General features: G+C 41.4%; 1 protein-coding gene across 2 annotated transcripts; it reads right to left on the bottom strand.

The window, feature by feature from the left end:
- Positions 1-1350: 1350 nt before the first annotated feature.
- On the bottom strand, positions 1351-3968 carry LOC133922323 (large ribosomal subunit protein bL21c-like). Of its 2 annotated transcripts, none has more exons than XM_062367608.1 (5): positions 3589-3968; positions 3054-3133; positions 1847-1961; positions 1694-1768; positions 1351-1594 (listed from the first exon to the last, which is right to left on the bottom strand). In XM_062367608.1, the coding sequence occupies exons 1-5, from the start codon at positions 3904-3906 to the stop codon at positions 1511-1513; spliced, it is 672 nt and encodes a 223-aa protein (XP_062223592.1). In that variant the 5' UTR covers positions 3907-3968; the 3' UTR covers positions 1351-1510. The 2 variants fall into 2 exon arrangements, with proteins under 2 accessions (XP_062223592.1, XP_062223593.1); XM_062367609.1 differs by having other exon boundaries at positions 1847-1948; positions 3053-3133; positions 3589-3966.
- Between the last annotated feature and the right edge of the window lie 9926 nt (positions 3969-13894).

Here is a 13894-nt window from a genome sequence, read left to right as displayed (position 1 = left end):
ACGATATCCAGCTCAGGTCCGTTTTGGAAGATAGAATTTCATATGATTCGGTTCGATTCCAGTAGGGTATCGGGAAAAAATGCTTTGGCTTACACCAGCAGCTTGACAATTTGAATGTTGTACAAAAGCTGAATCAGATTCAGTCAAAGCAATTCGCTGATGTCCTCCAAGACCTAAATCTGACGATGAAGTAGTTAACCGGGTTTTGGTCTCCGGTAAATGTATTCATAAGAGCCAACTTGTCCAAAGTTCAAGAGTGGATTATTGTATAGAGCTCGCAATCTGGAAGCAACCACTGGACGTGGATGCCTGCATAGTCTAGGGTATAGAAACATTGTTCAGTCAGGACATCCCTTCTCCTGACAGTAACATCTCTTTTCCATTTTTCTGTTTCCAGCATCATTTGCTCGTACAAAAGAAAACCAATTAAATAGTGTGGCGTTTCTGAAGATATTGTGGCCAAGGAACCCACAAGTCAGATCTACAAGCGTGTGCATTCTTTTTTCTTTTTTGGTCTTGCACCCAAATTTGCTAATTCTATCTGGCTTATCCCTTTGATCCAAGACTTTTTCTAACAGAAGATGAATCTGCTTTCTCATGGCTAGTGCTCTCAAAAAATATTTGATTCGCCGAAAATTTCAGACCATGGACTAAACAGCCACTGCCTAAAAGGACTATGCTATGTCCACGGGACGCCGCCCTCCACAAGGTATGTCTTGCACCTATGGGCCACTATAACTATCCTTTCACATCCAAATTTGCTTATTCTTTCATAATTTGGTGTACATGTATGGATACACCGTTCCTGTGATTCCATATCAGACATGAGTATGTGACCTTGCTCATAGTCCAATTTTTCCTTCATAAAAGTAACTTGCATGGTGGATTGGTGTGGTCAAATTCAGATCTGGACTCTTTAACATAGTTACATTTTACTTTTGGGGTTTGCCTAGCCAAGTCGGAAACAACTATAATCCACAAGGGCAATACAACTAGAAGAAAAAAAGTCAGTACTCGCAGAAAGATTCTAATGCCTAGTCAGAACATAATATGCCAGAGATACCTTTAGTAAAGACATACAGTGACAAGATTGCTGCAGAAACTGCAAATCGTTGCTTTCAACTGCTAACGTCATAACCGGTCACAAAATCTTATGAAAATGAACACACAAAGCTATACAAGATCACAATGTTAACAATTTCATGAAGTGTGCGTATCAACAACCATGCAAGCTTCCCAAGCCAAAGCTAAAATATCCATCTTTCCATAAAAAAAAATTATCTTCTATAGGAGCGATCGGGTAATACAATTGGAAAGCATACACAATTTCAAAATGAACAAGAGAAATGGTGGAATAAACAGAGGATGGAACAACTGGCTGACTGGCAGCATTTCGAACACACAAACAAAGTAAATTTTGTTTAAAAAATGTTCCTTGAAGACACAAAAAGGCAAACTTGCATGCTACTGTACTACCAACCGTTTGTAACTACATAACTTACAATTTAACTTAAGCTGCAACAGGGTAAAGTATTGGGTCAGCAGGGTATTCTTCGTATCCACTTATGCCCGTGATTCTTAACCTTGTATTTGGCTGCAAAATAAAAGGAAATTGTAAGCATAGAAGTATTCAGTTTGTTTTGGAGTTTGAAATGTAAAAAACCAATTCATGAGAAATTGAGGATGTCATTACCTGTCTGTGACCAAGTTTCCTCTGGTACTTCTTCTTCTTCTTGAACTTGAAGACTATAACTTTATCATCCCGTCCCTGTAGAGCAAACAATGGGGAGAAACCAGCGTCAACTTGTGGATTCATCGTTTCTCGAGCAACATGCAGATGACATACCTGTTCTTCGATCACTGCATGAACAGCAGCATTGGTCACCACTGGCATGCCAATGTAAGCTTTGTCTCTAGTTGACACTAGCAGAACCTTGTTTAATATGATCTGCAAATCAAGCAGTATCAGGGAGTAAAATTTCTGACAAAATAAAAAAGCAATGCTGAAGAAGGCATTGAATCAGAGGAGTGCCATTAATGGGTGACTTAGTGAAACTAATATATACATCAGGACTGAAGCACTGAACAGGCTCCTGAGGACATATTTGATTATTTATTAAATATATGAAGGATAGATAAAGTATTTGCTATAACAAAACAAGTGCATCTCACCATCCAATACAAAGGATTCTAAGAGAAAACTACACTTTCGCACACCAACTGACATTAAAATAGTTTTCCTTGTTGCAGGATAATGATTCCTTCTAGTACTAGCTCAATATCACAGTACATAATTGCAGAGTGCAGTACCTGCAATATGTAACCACCATTTTGGCATTTCATAGTTAATTCTTTTTCTTCCTCCCATCCTTTTCCATTGCCTTTCTGCTAATCATCCTTAACAATGTATGCCTTCTTTGTATATGGACTTGGGATAAACTAACTAATAATACAACAAGTTGACAGTTAGGTCTTAGATTAAAAAAATTCTATATCATCTCAACGAAAAATGAAGAAAACAAATTTAAATTATCCTCCAATAATCTTATTGACCCTTTATATTTCCACTTCCACCATATCTTCGTTTTTGTACCTTTTTTCTTGCATTGACTCAGGTAATCAAATCGACAACAAAGATAACACCTGAGATCATGATACCATCATGGTGGAGTTTCTTCTATGCATTGACAGCAGATGCATTGTATTCTTGGGATCTATAAGCAGAAGAAGACTACAGACAAAAGAACTAGATTTTTCCTGTGCTCCCCCATATCAAAATATGCACAAGAAGTTCTCTTATTTGCCGTAGCTGCATGAAAAAAATGGAAGAGGTATGTATAAAATTATAGTTTTAAGCTTTGGAGGACATAATTAGCGATCAATTGCTGCTATAAGAACGCGAATGCAGCAAGATAAATTGACAATTCTCCAAAGGACTTCCCTATCCAAAAATTACATGAGGGGAACCATGCAACATCTCATAACCTACACTATCTTACAAATACCAGTCTGAGTTCTCAACAGAATATGCAGAGAAGGACAATCGTCAAACCTGATCATTGACATTGGCACCTTTCAATCTCTGCGTGTATATATACCGGCCTGGCATCACAATATACTGCCTCGAACCAATCTGCAAATCAGGAAAGTACTCGAAATAGATTCATATTTTCCAAGGTGTTCATGCAAACAGGAACACAAAAGGTGTAGCACGCTACGAGATGCACTCTTGCATATTTCAGCATTCTTAAAAGTGAAATTAGAAGATCAAGTCTTTGTAAGACTACTAGCATACCATTTGAATCTTCGCATTTGTACTAATACTGTAGCCTCTGCAAATTGATCAATAGTGAGTGCATATTCCTGTTATCACTCACACCACAATCCTAGCTAGGTGCTTTCCATGCAGCGTAATACAAGCCTAGAATGCTTGCTTCACCACAAGGCAGGTATGCATGTGACTACTTGTTCGGGTGCCATTAAGAAAATTGCGCCAATGCAGCATAAAGGAGGGACAATTTTCAACAACTGGGACCGACATTGCAGCATTATTGGCGCGCAGCGAAGGAGCAAAGCCAAACAACCCACCATGACAACGGCGAAGATGTCAGCGTCCTTGCCGGCCCCCGCGGCGGCGAGCTGCGCCTCTACGGGCTCCGGTACCGCGGCTTCCTCCTCCACCACCTCCTCCTCGTCTTCCCCGCCGGCCTCCGCCTCGGGCTCCACGAATTCGACCTCCACGGGCTCGGGCGCCTCCTCGGCGGAGGCTCGGAGGTGCCAGCGGCGGGGCGCGGGGCCGGCGAAGGAGGCGAGGGAGCAGTGCGCGGAGGGGAAGGATGGCGCGGCTGCGGGGAGGGTTAGGGTTTTGGAGGGGAGGAGGCGGAGGGGGAGCGTGGCGGTCGCCATGGCCGCGGCGGGGATCGATGGATGACGAGCGAAGCGAGTGAGCTTTCGGAGTAAGAGACAGGAGAGATAATATTGTGGAGGAGGGGATCGTGGACCGTCCAATCGGTATGGAACGGTTCAGATCAGTCAGGTTGGTCATGAGAAAAGAAAATGGAAGAGACGCGTGGTAGATATCAAGTCGCAACCTAAGACGTTTTTATTTTTATATTTTTTAATTTTCATAATTGTAAATACATAATCTGTTTTGAAATTTTGTAACTCGGTAGCTATCACATTTTCAACAGACGACATATTTAAAAAATATATAAATACATCATTACGATGACCTCACAATTCAAAACGGTATCAAAATAGTCATAAAAATTATAAAAAATAATTGTCTTGTAGAGGATGTTATCATCTATCTCTGCAAAAATATGTAGACAAAAACAACACATGTAAAATGAGAAATAAAAGTAATTTTCAGGACCTGAATGTTATGTCAGGAGACCGATTCCTATGCGCACAACAGCTTCACCACTGACCTCACCGAGAGCTCTCAACGATCTACAAGTCTACAGGTCTCCAAACGGTCTCCTACAATGCACGCTCTCCTCCACCGACCGCGCATCACCAATTGCACATGCAAGAGCCTCAACGCCCTAGTTAGTTACGCATTTGTACTCGATTAATCCCCTTGTAATCTATAAATAGGATCGATTGATGTTCAATAAAGTCAAGCACTCGAGTTTACAACTCTAGCATGGTATCAGCAGCCTCTTTCCAGGGCCATTAGTATCTCGCCACTATGAGCACTGAAGGTTCCTCCGCCGTCACTAGCTCCCGTTCTTCCCAACAGCAACCCTATTGCTCCCATCTTGCCCACCTCCCCTGCCTTCCCACCTGACCCTGTAGCTCTTTCTCAGGCCATCTATAGCATCAATATCAAGTCGCTGACTTCTTTCACGCTTGATATCCAATTGAACAACTACTTCAAGTGGTGCACCTTGTTCCTCATTGTCCTCGGTCTGTTCTCCTTCCAATCTCATGTCTCCGACATCAAGCCGAGCCACAACGACCCGATTGGGTGTGTGAAAACCTTATGGTCGTCATGTGGATCTACGCTACCATCTCCGAGGAGCTCCTGGACATGGTGATGAAGCAATCGGCAACAGCCTTCGGTGTCTATATGCATCTCCACATGATTTTCTCCAACAGCAAGCCCAACTATGCCGTCCACCTTGAGGCTGAGTTTCACAATCTCAGCCAGGGCGATCTCTCCATCTCTGCTTACTATCACAAGCTCCAAACGCTTTCCAATGCTCTTACCGATTGTGACCAGTCGGTCTCCGATCGGACGCTGGTTCATCAGAAGATCTGCGGCCTCAACCCCAAATCTAGTGTGTTGCGGGCAATCCTGCCTGTTCTTCCTTCCTTTCCTACCTTTATGTAGGCTTGGGACTACCTCACCATCAAAGAATTATCGCAAGCCAACAACAACAAGCAGAACACTGAGTCTGCTCTCCTTGCTGCCAGTTTGGCATTAGGCTCTGCGGACTCCTCCAATAATCAATCTATCAATGATCGTGCCCACTCCAACTCCGAGCGGTGTCATGGTTGTGGTCGTCGCGGCTGCGGGCATGGTGGCCGCAATAGCAATACCTATGGTGGTCGCGGACATAACCAATAGCAACAACAATGGGTCGCTCCTCAGTTTGGTGCTCTTGTTGGTGCATATTGGCGCCCTCCGTAGACTGGCGCCATGGGGCCTAGTGTTATGGGTGCCCGACCACCGTCTCCAGCCCAAGGCCAGACATACTTTATGCTGCAATAGCCTTCGTCATCCTCTATCTCCACAGGTGCTCCTTCATGGGATGTTTAGGGTCTCATTCGAGCCCTTCACTCAGCGTCCCTCGGCTAGCCCTAGGCTCCTGGAGATTGGTACCTCGACATGGGTGCAAGCTCCCACATGACGGGCGCCTCTGGTATCCTCTCCTCCTATGCTCGCTCTCATTTGCCATCTCCATAAACATGTTCACGATGATGTATGTGAAGCATGTCAATTAGGGCACCATGTCTGGCTGCCTTTTTCTCATTCCACTTCTGCCACTTATTTCTCGTTTTGAGTTATCCACTATGATTTATGGACTTCTCCCATTGTTAGCTTCAGTGGTTACAAGTTTTACCTTGTCATACCCAATGATTTTACGCATTTTATATGGACTTTTCCCCTCCGTCACAAGTCTGATGCATATGTCGTCATCCAAAATTTCTATCATCATGTGCTTACTCAATTTCATCTCTCTATACAATGTGTCCAATGTGACAATAGTAAAGAATTTGATAATAACTACTTGCGTACTTTCCTTGCTTCTAAAGGTGCTATTTTTCGATTCTCCTGCCCCTGCACTTTCTCTCAAAATGGGAAAGCTGAAAGGGTTATCCCCACCATCACCAACATCATTCAAACCTTACTATTTCAAGCTCACATGCCTGCTGAATTTTGGGTCGAATCCCTACAAACTGCCACATATCTCTTCAACAGACATCCATGTATCTCTCTTCAATGTCGCACACCTTCCTATGTCCTCTTTTAGGAACATCCACGCTATGATCATCTCAGGGTGTTTAGGTGTCTTGTTTTCCTAACCTAGCTGCTACATCTGGTCACAAACTCGCCCCTAGATCTGCCGCATGTGTGCTCCTCGGGTATCCACTTGAACACAAAGGGTACTGCTATCTTAATATCTCCACACGGAAGATTATTCTTTCCCATCACGTTACTTTTGGTGAAACTATGTTTCCTTTTGCCAATCTCAAGCGACAGCCAACCATAAAATCATCTTTGCCAAAGCCGACCACAACTGATCCGAATGAATCATTCTTAGATTTGGTGCTGATCTCCTTTACCGGCCTGCACACAACTGATCCATCGCATCACCGAGTCACAATGTCTCCTCTGTGAGATTCAGTTGCCCCCTCACCCACCAACCTCGAGATGCCATCTGTCCTCGGTTCTCCACCTCCCATTCAAAGCAGAAATTCCTTTTTACGCGCGCGTGCATTGCTTTGCTCACGCCGCCCCCCTGACAGACCCACTTTCCATTTTTGGAATTTTTTTGAAAACTTTTCTGAATAATTCTTCTGAGCAAACATTTCTTCAAAACTTTTCCTCAAAACTTTTCTCGTTAACTTTTTCAAAAAATTTATTCAGAAAACTTATTCAGAAAACTTATCTTGATAACTTTTTTGAAAGTTGCGGAGGGAATTTTTTCCAAAAAAGGAAAGTTGCGAGTTACTATACCAGCGCGCACCCGTGAAATAGCACAGTCCCATTCAAAGCATGTCGCCAGGATCCATCATGTCTACGTCTCTGGACTTGCTGCACCTCCGGTCCTGGGCACTTCGCTACGCTACATCCACCCAGCCTCGCCACCTACTTCATCTCCACTGCTACATGCGATAACACATCATATGTAAACTAGGACAAAGTCTGGTGTGTTTGTCCCTAAACACCAGTTCAACTTGACTGCCTCCGCTTCCATCTTGTTGATCCCCTCTACTTCTCGGTCAGCTCTCAAGGATCCCAATTGGTATAACACAATGCTCAATAAGTACAAAGCGTTAATGGCCAATAACACTTGGTCTCTTGTCCCATGACCTGCTGGCGTTAACATTGATGCATGGAAGTGGATATTTTATCACAAATATAACCTTGATGGATCTCTTTCTCGTTATAAGGCTCGTTGGGTTGTCCATGGCTTCTCCCAACAAGCCTGTGTCGATTATGATGAGACGTTCAGTCCTGTCATCAAGCATGCTGCCATTCATGTTGTTCTCCGTATATCTACCTCCTTGGGTTGGCCCATTCATCAATTGGATGTCAAAAATGTGTTTCTCCATGGAACTCTTTCTGAGACCGTGTTTTGTCAATAACCATCTAGATTTGTTGATCCAAACCACCCTTCCCATGTTTGTCGACTCAACAAATCCTTATATGATCTCAAACAGGCACCGTACCTGGTTCCTTCAATTCACCAGTTATCTCAAGTCCCTTGGGTTCACTGCTTCAAAGGTTGATTCCTCACTCTTCATCTATAAATCCATAGCTCATGTTTCCTATCTGCACTTTCCATTGATGATATTATCCTCACTGCTAACTCTACATCCTTTCTTGATCACATTATCAACAAGCTGCGCCATGAGTTTTCTATGAGTGATCTTTGACCATTGGAGCATTTTCTCAGGATTTCAGTGCATCGCGCCACATTAGGACCATTTCTGTCCCAACAACAATACGCTCTTGACCTTCTTGATCGTGCTAACATGGTCTCTTGCAATCCTTGCTCTACACCAGTAGACACAAAGTCCAAGTTGTCTACTTCTTCAGGACATCCTGTGTCCAATCCAACTGAGCATAGGAGCTTGGCTGTCACTCTACCCGACTCTTACCTGTCTAGATATTAGCTATGCAGTGCAGTAAATATGTCTTTTTATGCATGATCCAAGAGTTCTGCACTTTCATCTCCTCAAGCACATCTTTCATTACATTCATGGGATATCGCACTTTGGATTGCATCTACAATGGTCTTCCTCGAGTGATCTAGTGGCCTATTCCGACTCCGATTAGGTTGGTTGCCTAGACACGCGGTGTTCAACATCCGGTTATTGCGTGTTCTACAGTGATAACTTGGTTTCATGGTCATCCAAGCATCAGGCCACTATCTCGCGCTCTAATGTGGAAGATGAGTATATAGGCATGGCAAATGCAATGGACGAGTCTTGTTGGTTGCGGAAACTCCTGTCGGAACTTCATGTTGGAAATATAAGCACTTCTAGGTTTAATTTAATCCATAAATTATTTATGAGCGTAAACTAATAAACTAACATGTTCATATTATCAGAGTATAATCTAGACATGTATATAATTGCGCTACATATGACTAGATATACTACACTTGAAATTAGGAACCGCAGGAAATAAAGTATGAGTAACATGGTTTTTACATACTGGTCCTGCGCTATGGAGGTTGCTGAAGATGCGAGTTGCACTGTGTTCACGACATGATCGATCATATTGACGACGCGCCAGATTTGTTGACGATGATAGCGGGTGGCGCCCAGGTGACCAGAAAGACGAGCCGTGGTGAAGAACTTGAGCAGCCGCACGGAGTGCTTCTCAAAAACCTTATTTGCCCTCTTTCAGTACAATATCTCAAGAGCGAGAGTTGCGGAGACCCGCTCTCCCATTCGCCGGTGCACGCCTATACCAGGATGGAGTAGACTACAACGACAATGCAACAGAGAAAGAAAGAGGCAAAAACCCTAATTCTTATATAAACTTGCGTAATGAGAGTGTTCCCAAATTAATGGCTACTCTCTAATTAGTAGTCTATATTGATAGGGAACGGGGTGTCCGATCTTCCGAAAGGTAATATGATAAGCCAATTTGATGGAGCTTTGATATTGATAATCCAAAGGCTCTAATGTGAACAGATCAGAAATCTTCACAACCACGACACCACTACTCCGTGGTTATCAAATGTTCCAAGACACGGTTGACCTCGCCAAGAAGGTTTTTTTTGCAAGCGAATCGAAAACACAAGCAAGAACAGGTAGATGCAATCTAAATATTGCTGATTACCAATGAAGGACTCGAGTTGGGGCTTTACAAACCGATATATGGTGAAACTATCTAAAATAGAATAATCTAAGTAAAACTAGAGCCTAAACTATAACGACTACTATGTACATATAGGGAACATGAGGACGTTGACCTAGGGTTGTAAGTCAAGGCGGGATTCATTCATTTCTCTAAGGCCTCGCTCCTGGTTATATGCAGCCATAGAGGGAGGCGTACACAACCGGGACTCTAACCCCGACACGATTACAAGATCTGATAAGGTCCAAAGCGGTGTTGCAACACCTTATTTCATCGACCCTGACTAAATTATAAGGAATATTAGGTTGAGGCTAGATCCATTGGAAATGACTCATCATAAGCTTTCCAGCAAGTCCAAGATCGCATCAGTCAGACTTTGTATGTCAGAGTTATGCCCGTTTTACTGATATATTATTATGGGACTCTGAGTAGACTTTGGAGTTCGACTAGGATTTGACTTTGACTCGGAGTAGACTTGGTCTCAAGTAATGATATCTAGGTGAGGTTGTGGTGCTTCTCCTAGATTCCTATGCAACAAAACAACACAAAAACTTAGTAGTGTTCTATTCTTTACGAAGAAAATATAAACAATGAGGAACGAATTCACCTTGTGTGTATCCGAGGGAGTCATACCCTTATCATCCTCCCCTTCTTTACAACAAACCATCCTCGGTTTGTGTATAGCATTGTCTTGTCCACAAACTTCTACACAAAGCAAAATACGCAAGGAAATCTCGTTATGTAATATTATGATTTCTTTAGCAAACAATTGTAATTCTCTTTGAAACAGTTATACCTTATCATAATTGGCCATAGTAGACAAAATTGGTATAATATATGCACGTGTCACTTTTTGCTCCCCTTCTTTAAAAGAAGTGATATTGCATCGTAACCTGATATAAATTTGTATCTTCTGTACAAAGATAGTTGAAGCAATGGTTATTGTGTATGGTAGCAACCAACAACGCTTCCATTCTTACGAACTATTTGGTGAGGTGCAAATATAATTAGAAAAACTTGACATGATATTAATATTGCTAATGCAGTCCTCTAAATGATCACTTTGTGGTATAAAAATAGAAGATTTCATATCTAAACAAATATAAACTCGATGTGTCATATACTCTAATTTATCATTGTATTTGCCAATAACATGAAAAATATTCTATGACAAGCATGACAAGTTAGAATTAAGTTTTAATTTCTCCTCTAAACTATTTAGATCACAAAGAATATCAATTTCAATATAACCTAAAGTATTTAGAGAAGATAGCAATTTTAGCTCTTTGATGCGTGTTTGCCCGATCTTTCGAAGGTAATATGATAAGTCGATTGATGGAGTTTCAACGTTGATGATCCAAAGGCTATGACCAAGGCAGATCGAAAACCCTCGCAACCACTACACCACTACTCTATGGTTATCAACCGTGCCAAGATGTGGTTGACCTCGCCAAGAAGACTTTTTCTACAAGCGAATCGAGAACACAGGTAAGAATAGGTAGATGTAATCTGAATATTGCTAATTACTAATAAAGTGCTCGAGTTGGGGTTACACAAACCAAACAAGTAGCGAAACTGTATAAAATAGAATAATCTAAGCAAAACCCGAGCCTAAACTATGATGGCTACTGTGTATATATAGGGGGACGTGAGGAGGTCGACCTAGAGTTGTCAAACCATGTAAAGAGACGTACACAACCTGGACTCCGACCCCGACACGATTACAAGACCCAACTAGGTCCAAAATGGTGGCACAACACCTTATTTCTTTGACTCTTACTAAACTATAAGAAATATTTGGTTGAGCTCATATCCATTGAAAAGGGCTCGTTGTAAGTTTTCCAGAATATCCAAGATTGCCTAAAACGGACTTCGTATGAGATAGTTATGCCCGTTTAACTGACGTGTTGTCTTGAGACTCGACCACGACCACAACCACGACTAGAGCTCAGCCTCGAATCTGAGTAGACTTGAACTTCGAGGGGTGACATTCGGGTAAGGTTGTGATGATTCTCCCACGTTCTTAAGCAATAAAACATCACAAGAATTTAATAGGAATCCATCCAAGGAAGCATGAACAGCGAGAAACGAGTTCACCTGGTGGTCTAATTGTCATGCACGTGCTCTTGTAATCGGACCTTGTATGATTTGACGATTATTAGCGGTATTGATCGTATCTGAAGGAGCTATGGGCTCATCATCCTCCCCCTCTTGAAATGGAGTCATCCTCGACTCAAGCTCTTCTAATTCCTCCAAGTACAGCTTCAAATCTGAAATGTTAAACATGGGACTAACCCTAAAGTCTATAAGTAGGTCCAATTTGTATGCATTATCATTGATTTTCTCAATTAACTTAAAAATGATCCATCAGCTCTAGACATCAATTTTGACTTTCTTAGTTCTGGAAACCTATCCTTCCTCAAATGCAACCAAACTAAATCACCCAGTTCAAATTTTATTTCCTTCCTACCTTTACTTCCAGTAATTCTATACTTTTCAGTTATACTCTCTATATTCTTTTTAGTGGTTTCATGCAACTTAAGAATAAATTCAGCATGTTTCTTAGCATCTAAATTAAGTCTTTCAAAAGTAGACAAATGTAGTAAATCAATAGGAGCACGGGGATTAAATCCATACACTACCTGGAACGGACTTACCTTGGTGGTGGAGTGTATCGACCTATTGTAAGAAAATTTAATATGTGGTAAACACTCTTCTCACATCCTCAAATTCTTCTTTAGAACTGCCCATAATATGGTCGATAATGCAAGGTTGACAACCTCTGTTTGACCATCGGTTTGGGGATGACACGTAGTAGAAAATAGCAACTTCGTCCCCAATTTATTCCAAAGTGATCTCCAAAAGTGACTCAAAAACTTTGTGTCATGATCCGAGATAATATTATTAGGCACTCCATGTAGTCGAACGATTTCCCTGAAAAATAAATCATCTATGTTTGTAGCATCATCGCTCTTATGACAAGGTATGAAATGTGCCATTTTAGAAAATCTATTCACAACTACAAATATGCTATCCATCCCCCTCATTGTCCTAGACAATCCTAAAACAAAATCCATGAAATGCATAGCTTGTTAGCATGATAGAGTAATCCGTCATTCAGCACATATTTATTTCATATTTTTCCTTCTTTACAATGTTCAAGCACTTCTTTAAAGTCTAAAATTAGTAGCATATAAGTCCTTAATGGTCTCTAAACTAAAAATCTTATGATCCAATTGAGATAACATGGTGTAACGCCTAGAAAGCATATTAGCAATCATATTGTCATTTCCTTTATTATGTTTTATGACATATGAAAAAGACTCAATAAATTCTACCCATTAGCATATTGTTTATTCAGTTTGGCTTAACTTCTAATATGTTTTAGTGATTCATGATCATGATATATAACAAATTCTTTGGACCATAGATAATGTTGTCAAGTTTCAAGAATATGAACTAAAGCATACAATTATTTATCATAAGTGAAATAATTCAGACTTGACCCACTTAATTTCTCGCTAAAATAAGCAACAGGTTTACCTTCTTGAATTAGCACACCTCCAATTCCAATCCCACTAACATCACATTTCAGTTCAAAGGTCTTACCAAAATCAGGGAGTTAGAGCAATGGAGCATGGGTGGGCTTCTCTTTCAACAACTTGAATGCTTGTTCTTGTACAGGTCCCCATTTGAAAACTACTCTTTTCTTTGTCAACTCGTTTAATAGAGCAGCAATATTGCTGAAATCCCGCACAAATCGCCGATAGAAACCTGCAAGACCATGAAAGCTTCTTACTTGTGTAACAGTCTCAGGAGTTGGCCAACTCTTTATGGCTTTGACTTTTGCTTCATCCACCTCTATTCCCAGTGGAGTAACAACATAGCAAAGAAAAGAGACTCGATCCATGCAAAAGGTGCATTTTTCGAGGTTACCGAACAAACGTGCATCTCTCAAAACATTAAAACAGCACGTAAGTGATCAAAATGTAGTTCATATGACTTGCTATAAATCAAAATGTCATCAAAGTAGACCACCACAAATCTCCTAATGAAAGCATGTAGAACTTCGTTCATCCATCGTATGAAAGTACTAGGTGCATTGGTTAACCCAAAAGGTATTTGTAACCACTCATACAAACCAAACTTAGTTTTAGAGGATTCACAAGATTGTTGGCAACCACCTTTTTTTGGTCGGAATCTATGGCACCTGCCTTGCTCTTGCCTGTGTCAGCGAGTATTTCTCCAACCTCGACCTTGCTCTGGCAGTCTCCAAAGCCTTCGCTGGTGCCCAGAAGACCACGACAGAGCTTCACGACCTTGCTGACTCATTTATATTCGTAGCTC

Source organism: Phragmites australis, chromosome 6, assembly GCF_958298935.1.
Source record: "Phragmites australis chromosome 6, lpPhrAust1.1, whole genome shotgun sequence".
Lineage (NCBI taxonomy): Eukaryota > Viridiplantae > Streptophyta > Magnoliopsida > Poales > Poaceae > Phragmites > Phragmites australis.
The sequence above is the reverse complement of the archived record's forward strand: the minus strand, read 5'-3'. Positions and strand labels throughout refer to the sequence as shown.

Excerpts from the sequence above, each read along its gene's own strand:
- LOC133922323 (XM_062367608.1), bottom strand. The coding sequence starts at position 3,906 with ATGGCGACCGCCACGCTCCCCCTCCGCCTCCTCCCCTCCAAAACCCTA. Across the intron at positions 1,962-3,053 it reads GGTGCCAATGTCAATGATCA|GCTTGATTTGCAGATCATAT; the intron begins GGTTTGACGATT and ends CTCCCTGATACT. Across the intron at positions 1,769-1,846 it reads ATGCAGTGATCGAAGAACAG|GGACGGGATGATAAAGTTAT; the intron begins GTATGTCATCTG and ends TTTGCTCTACAG.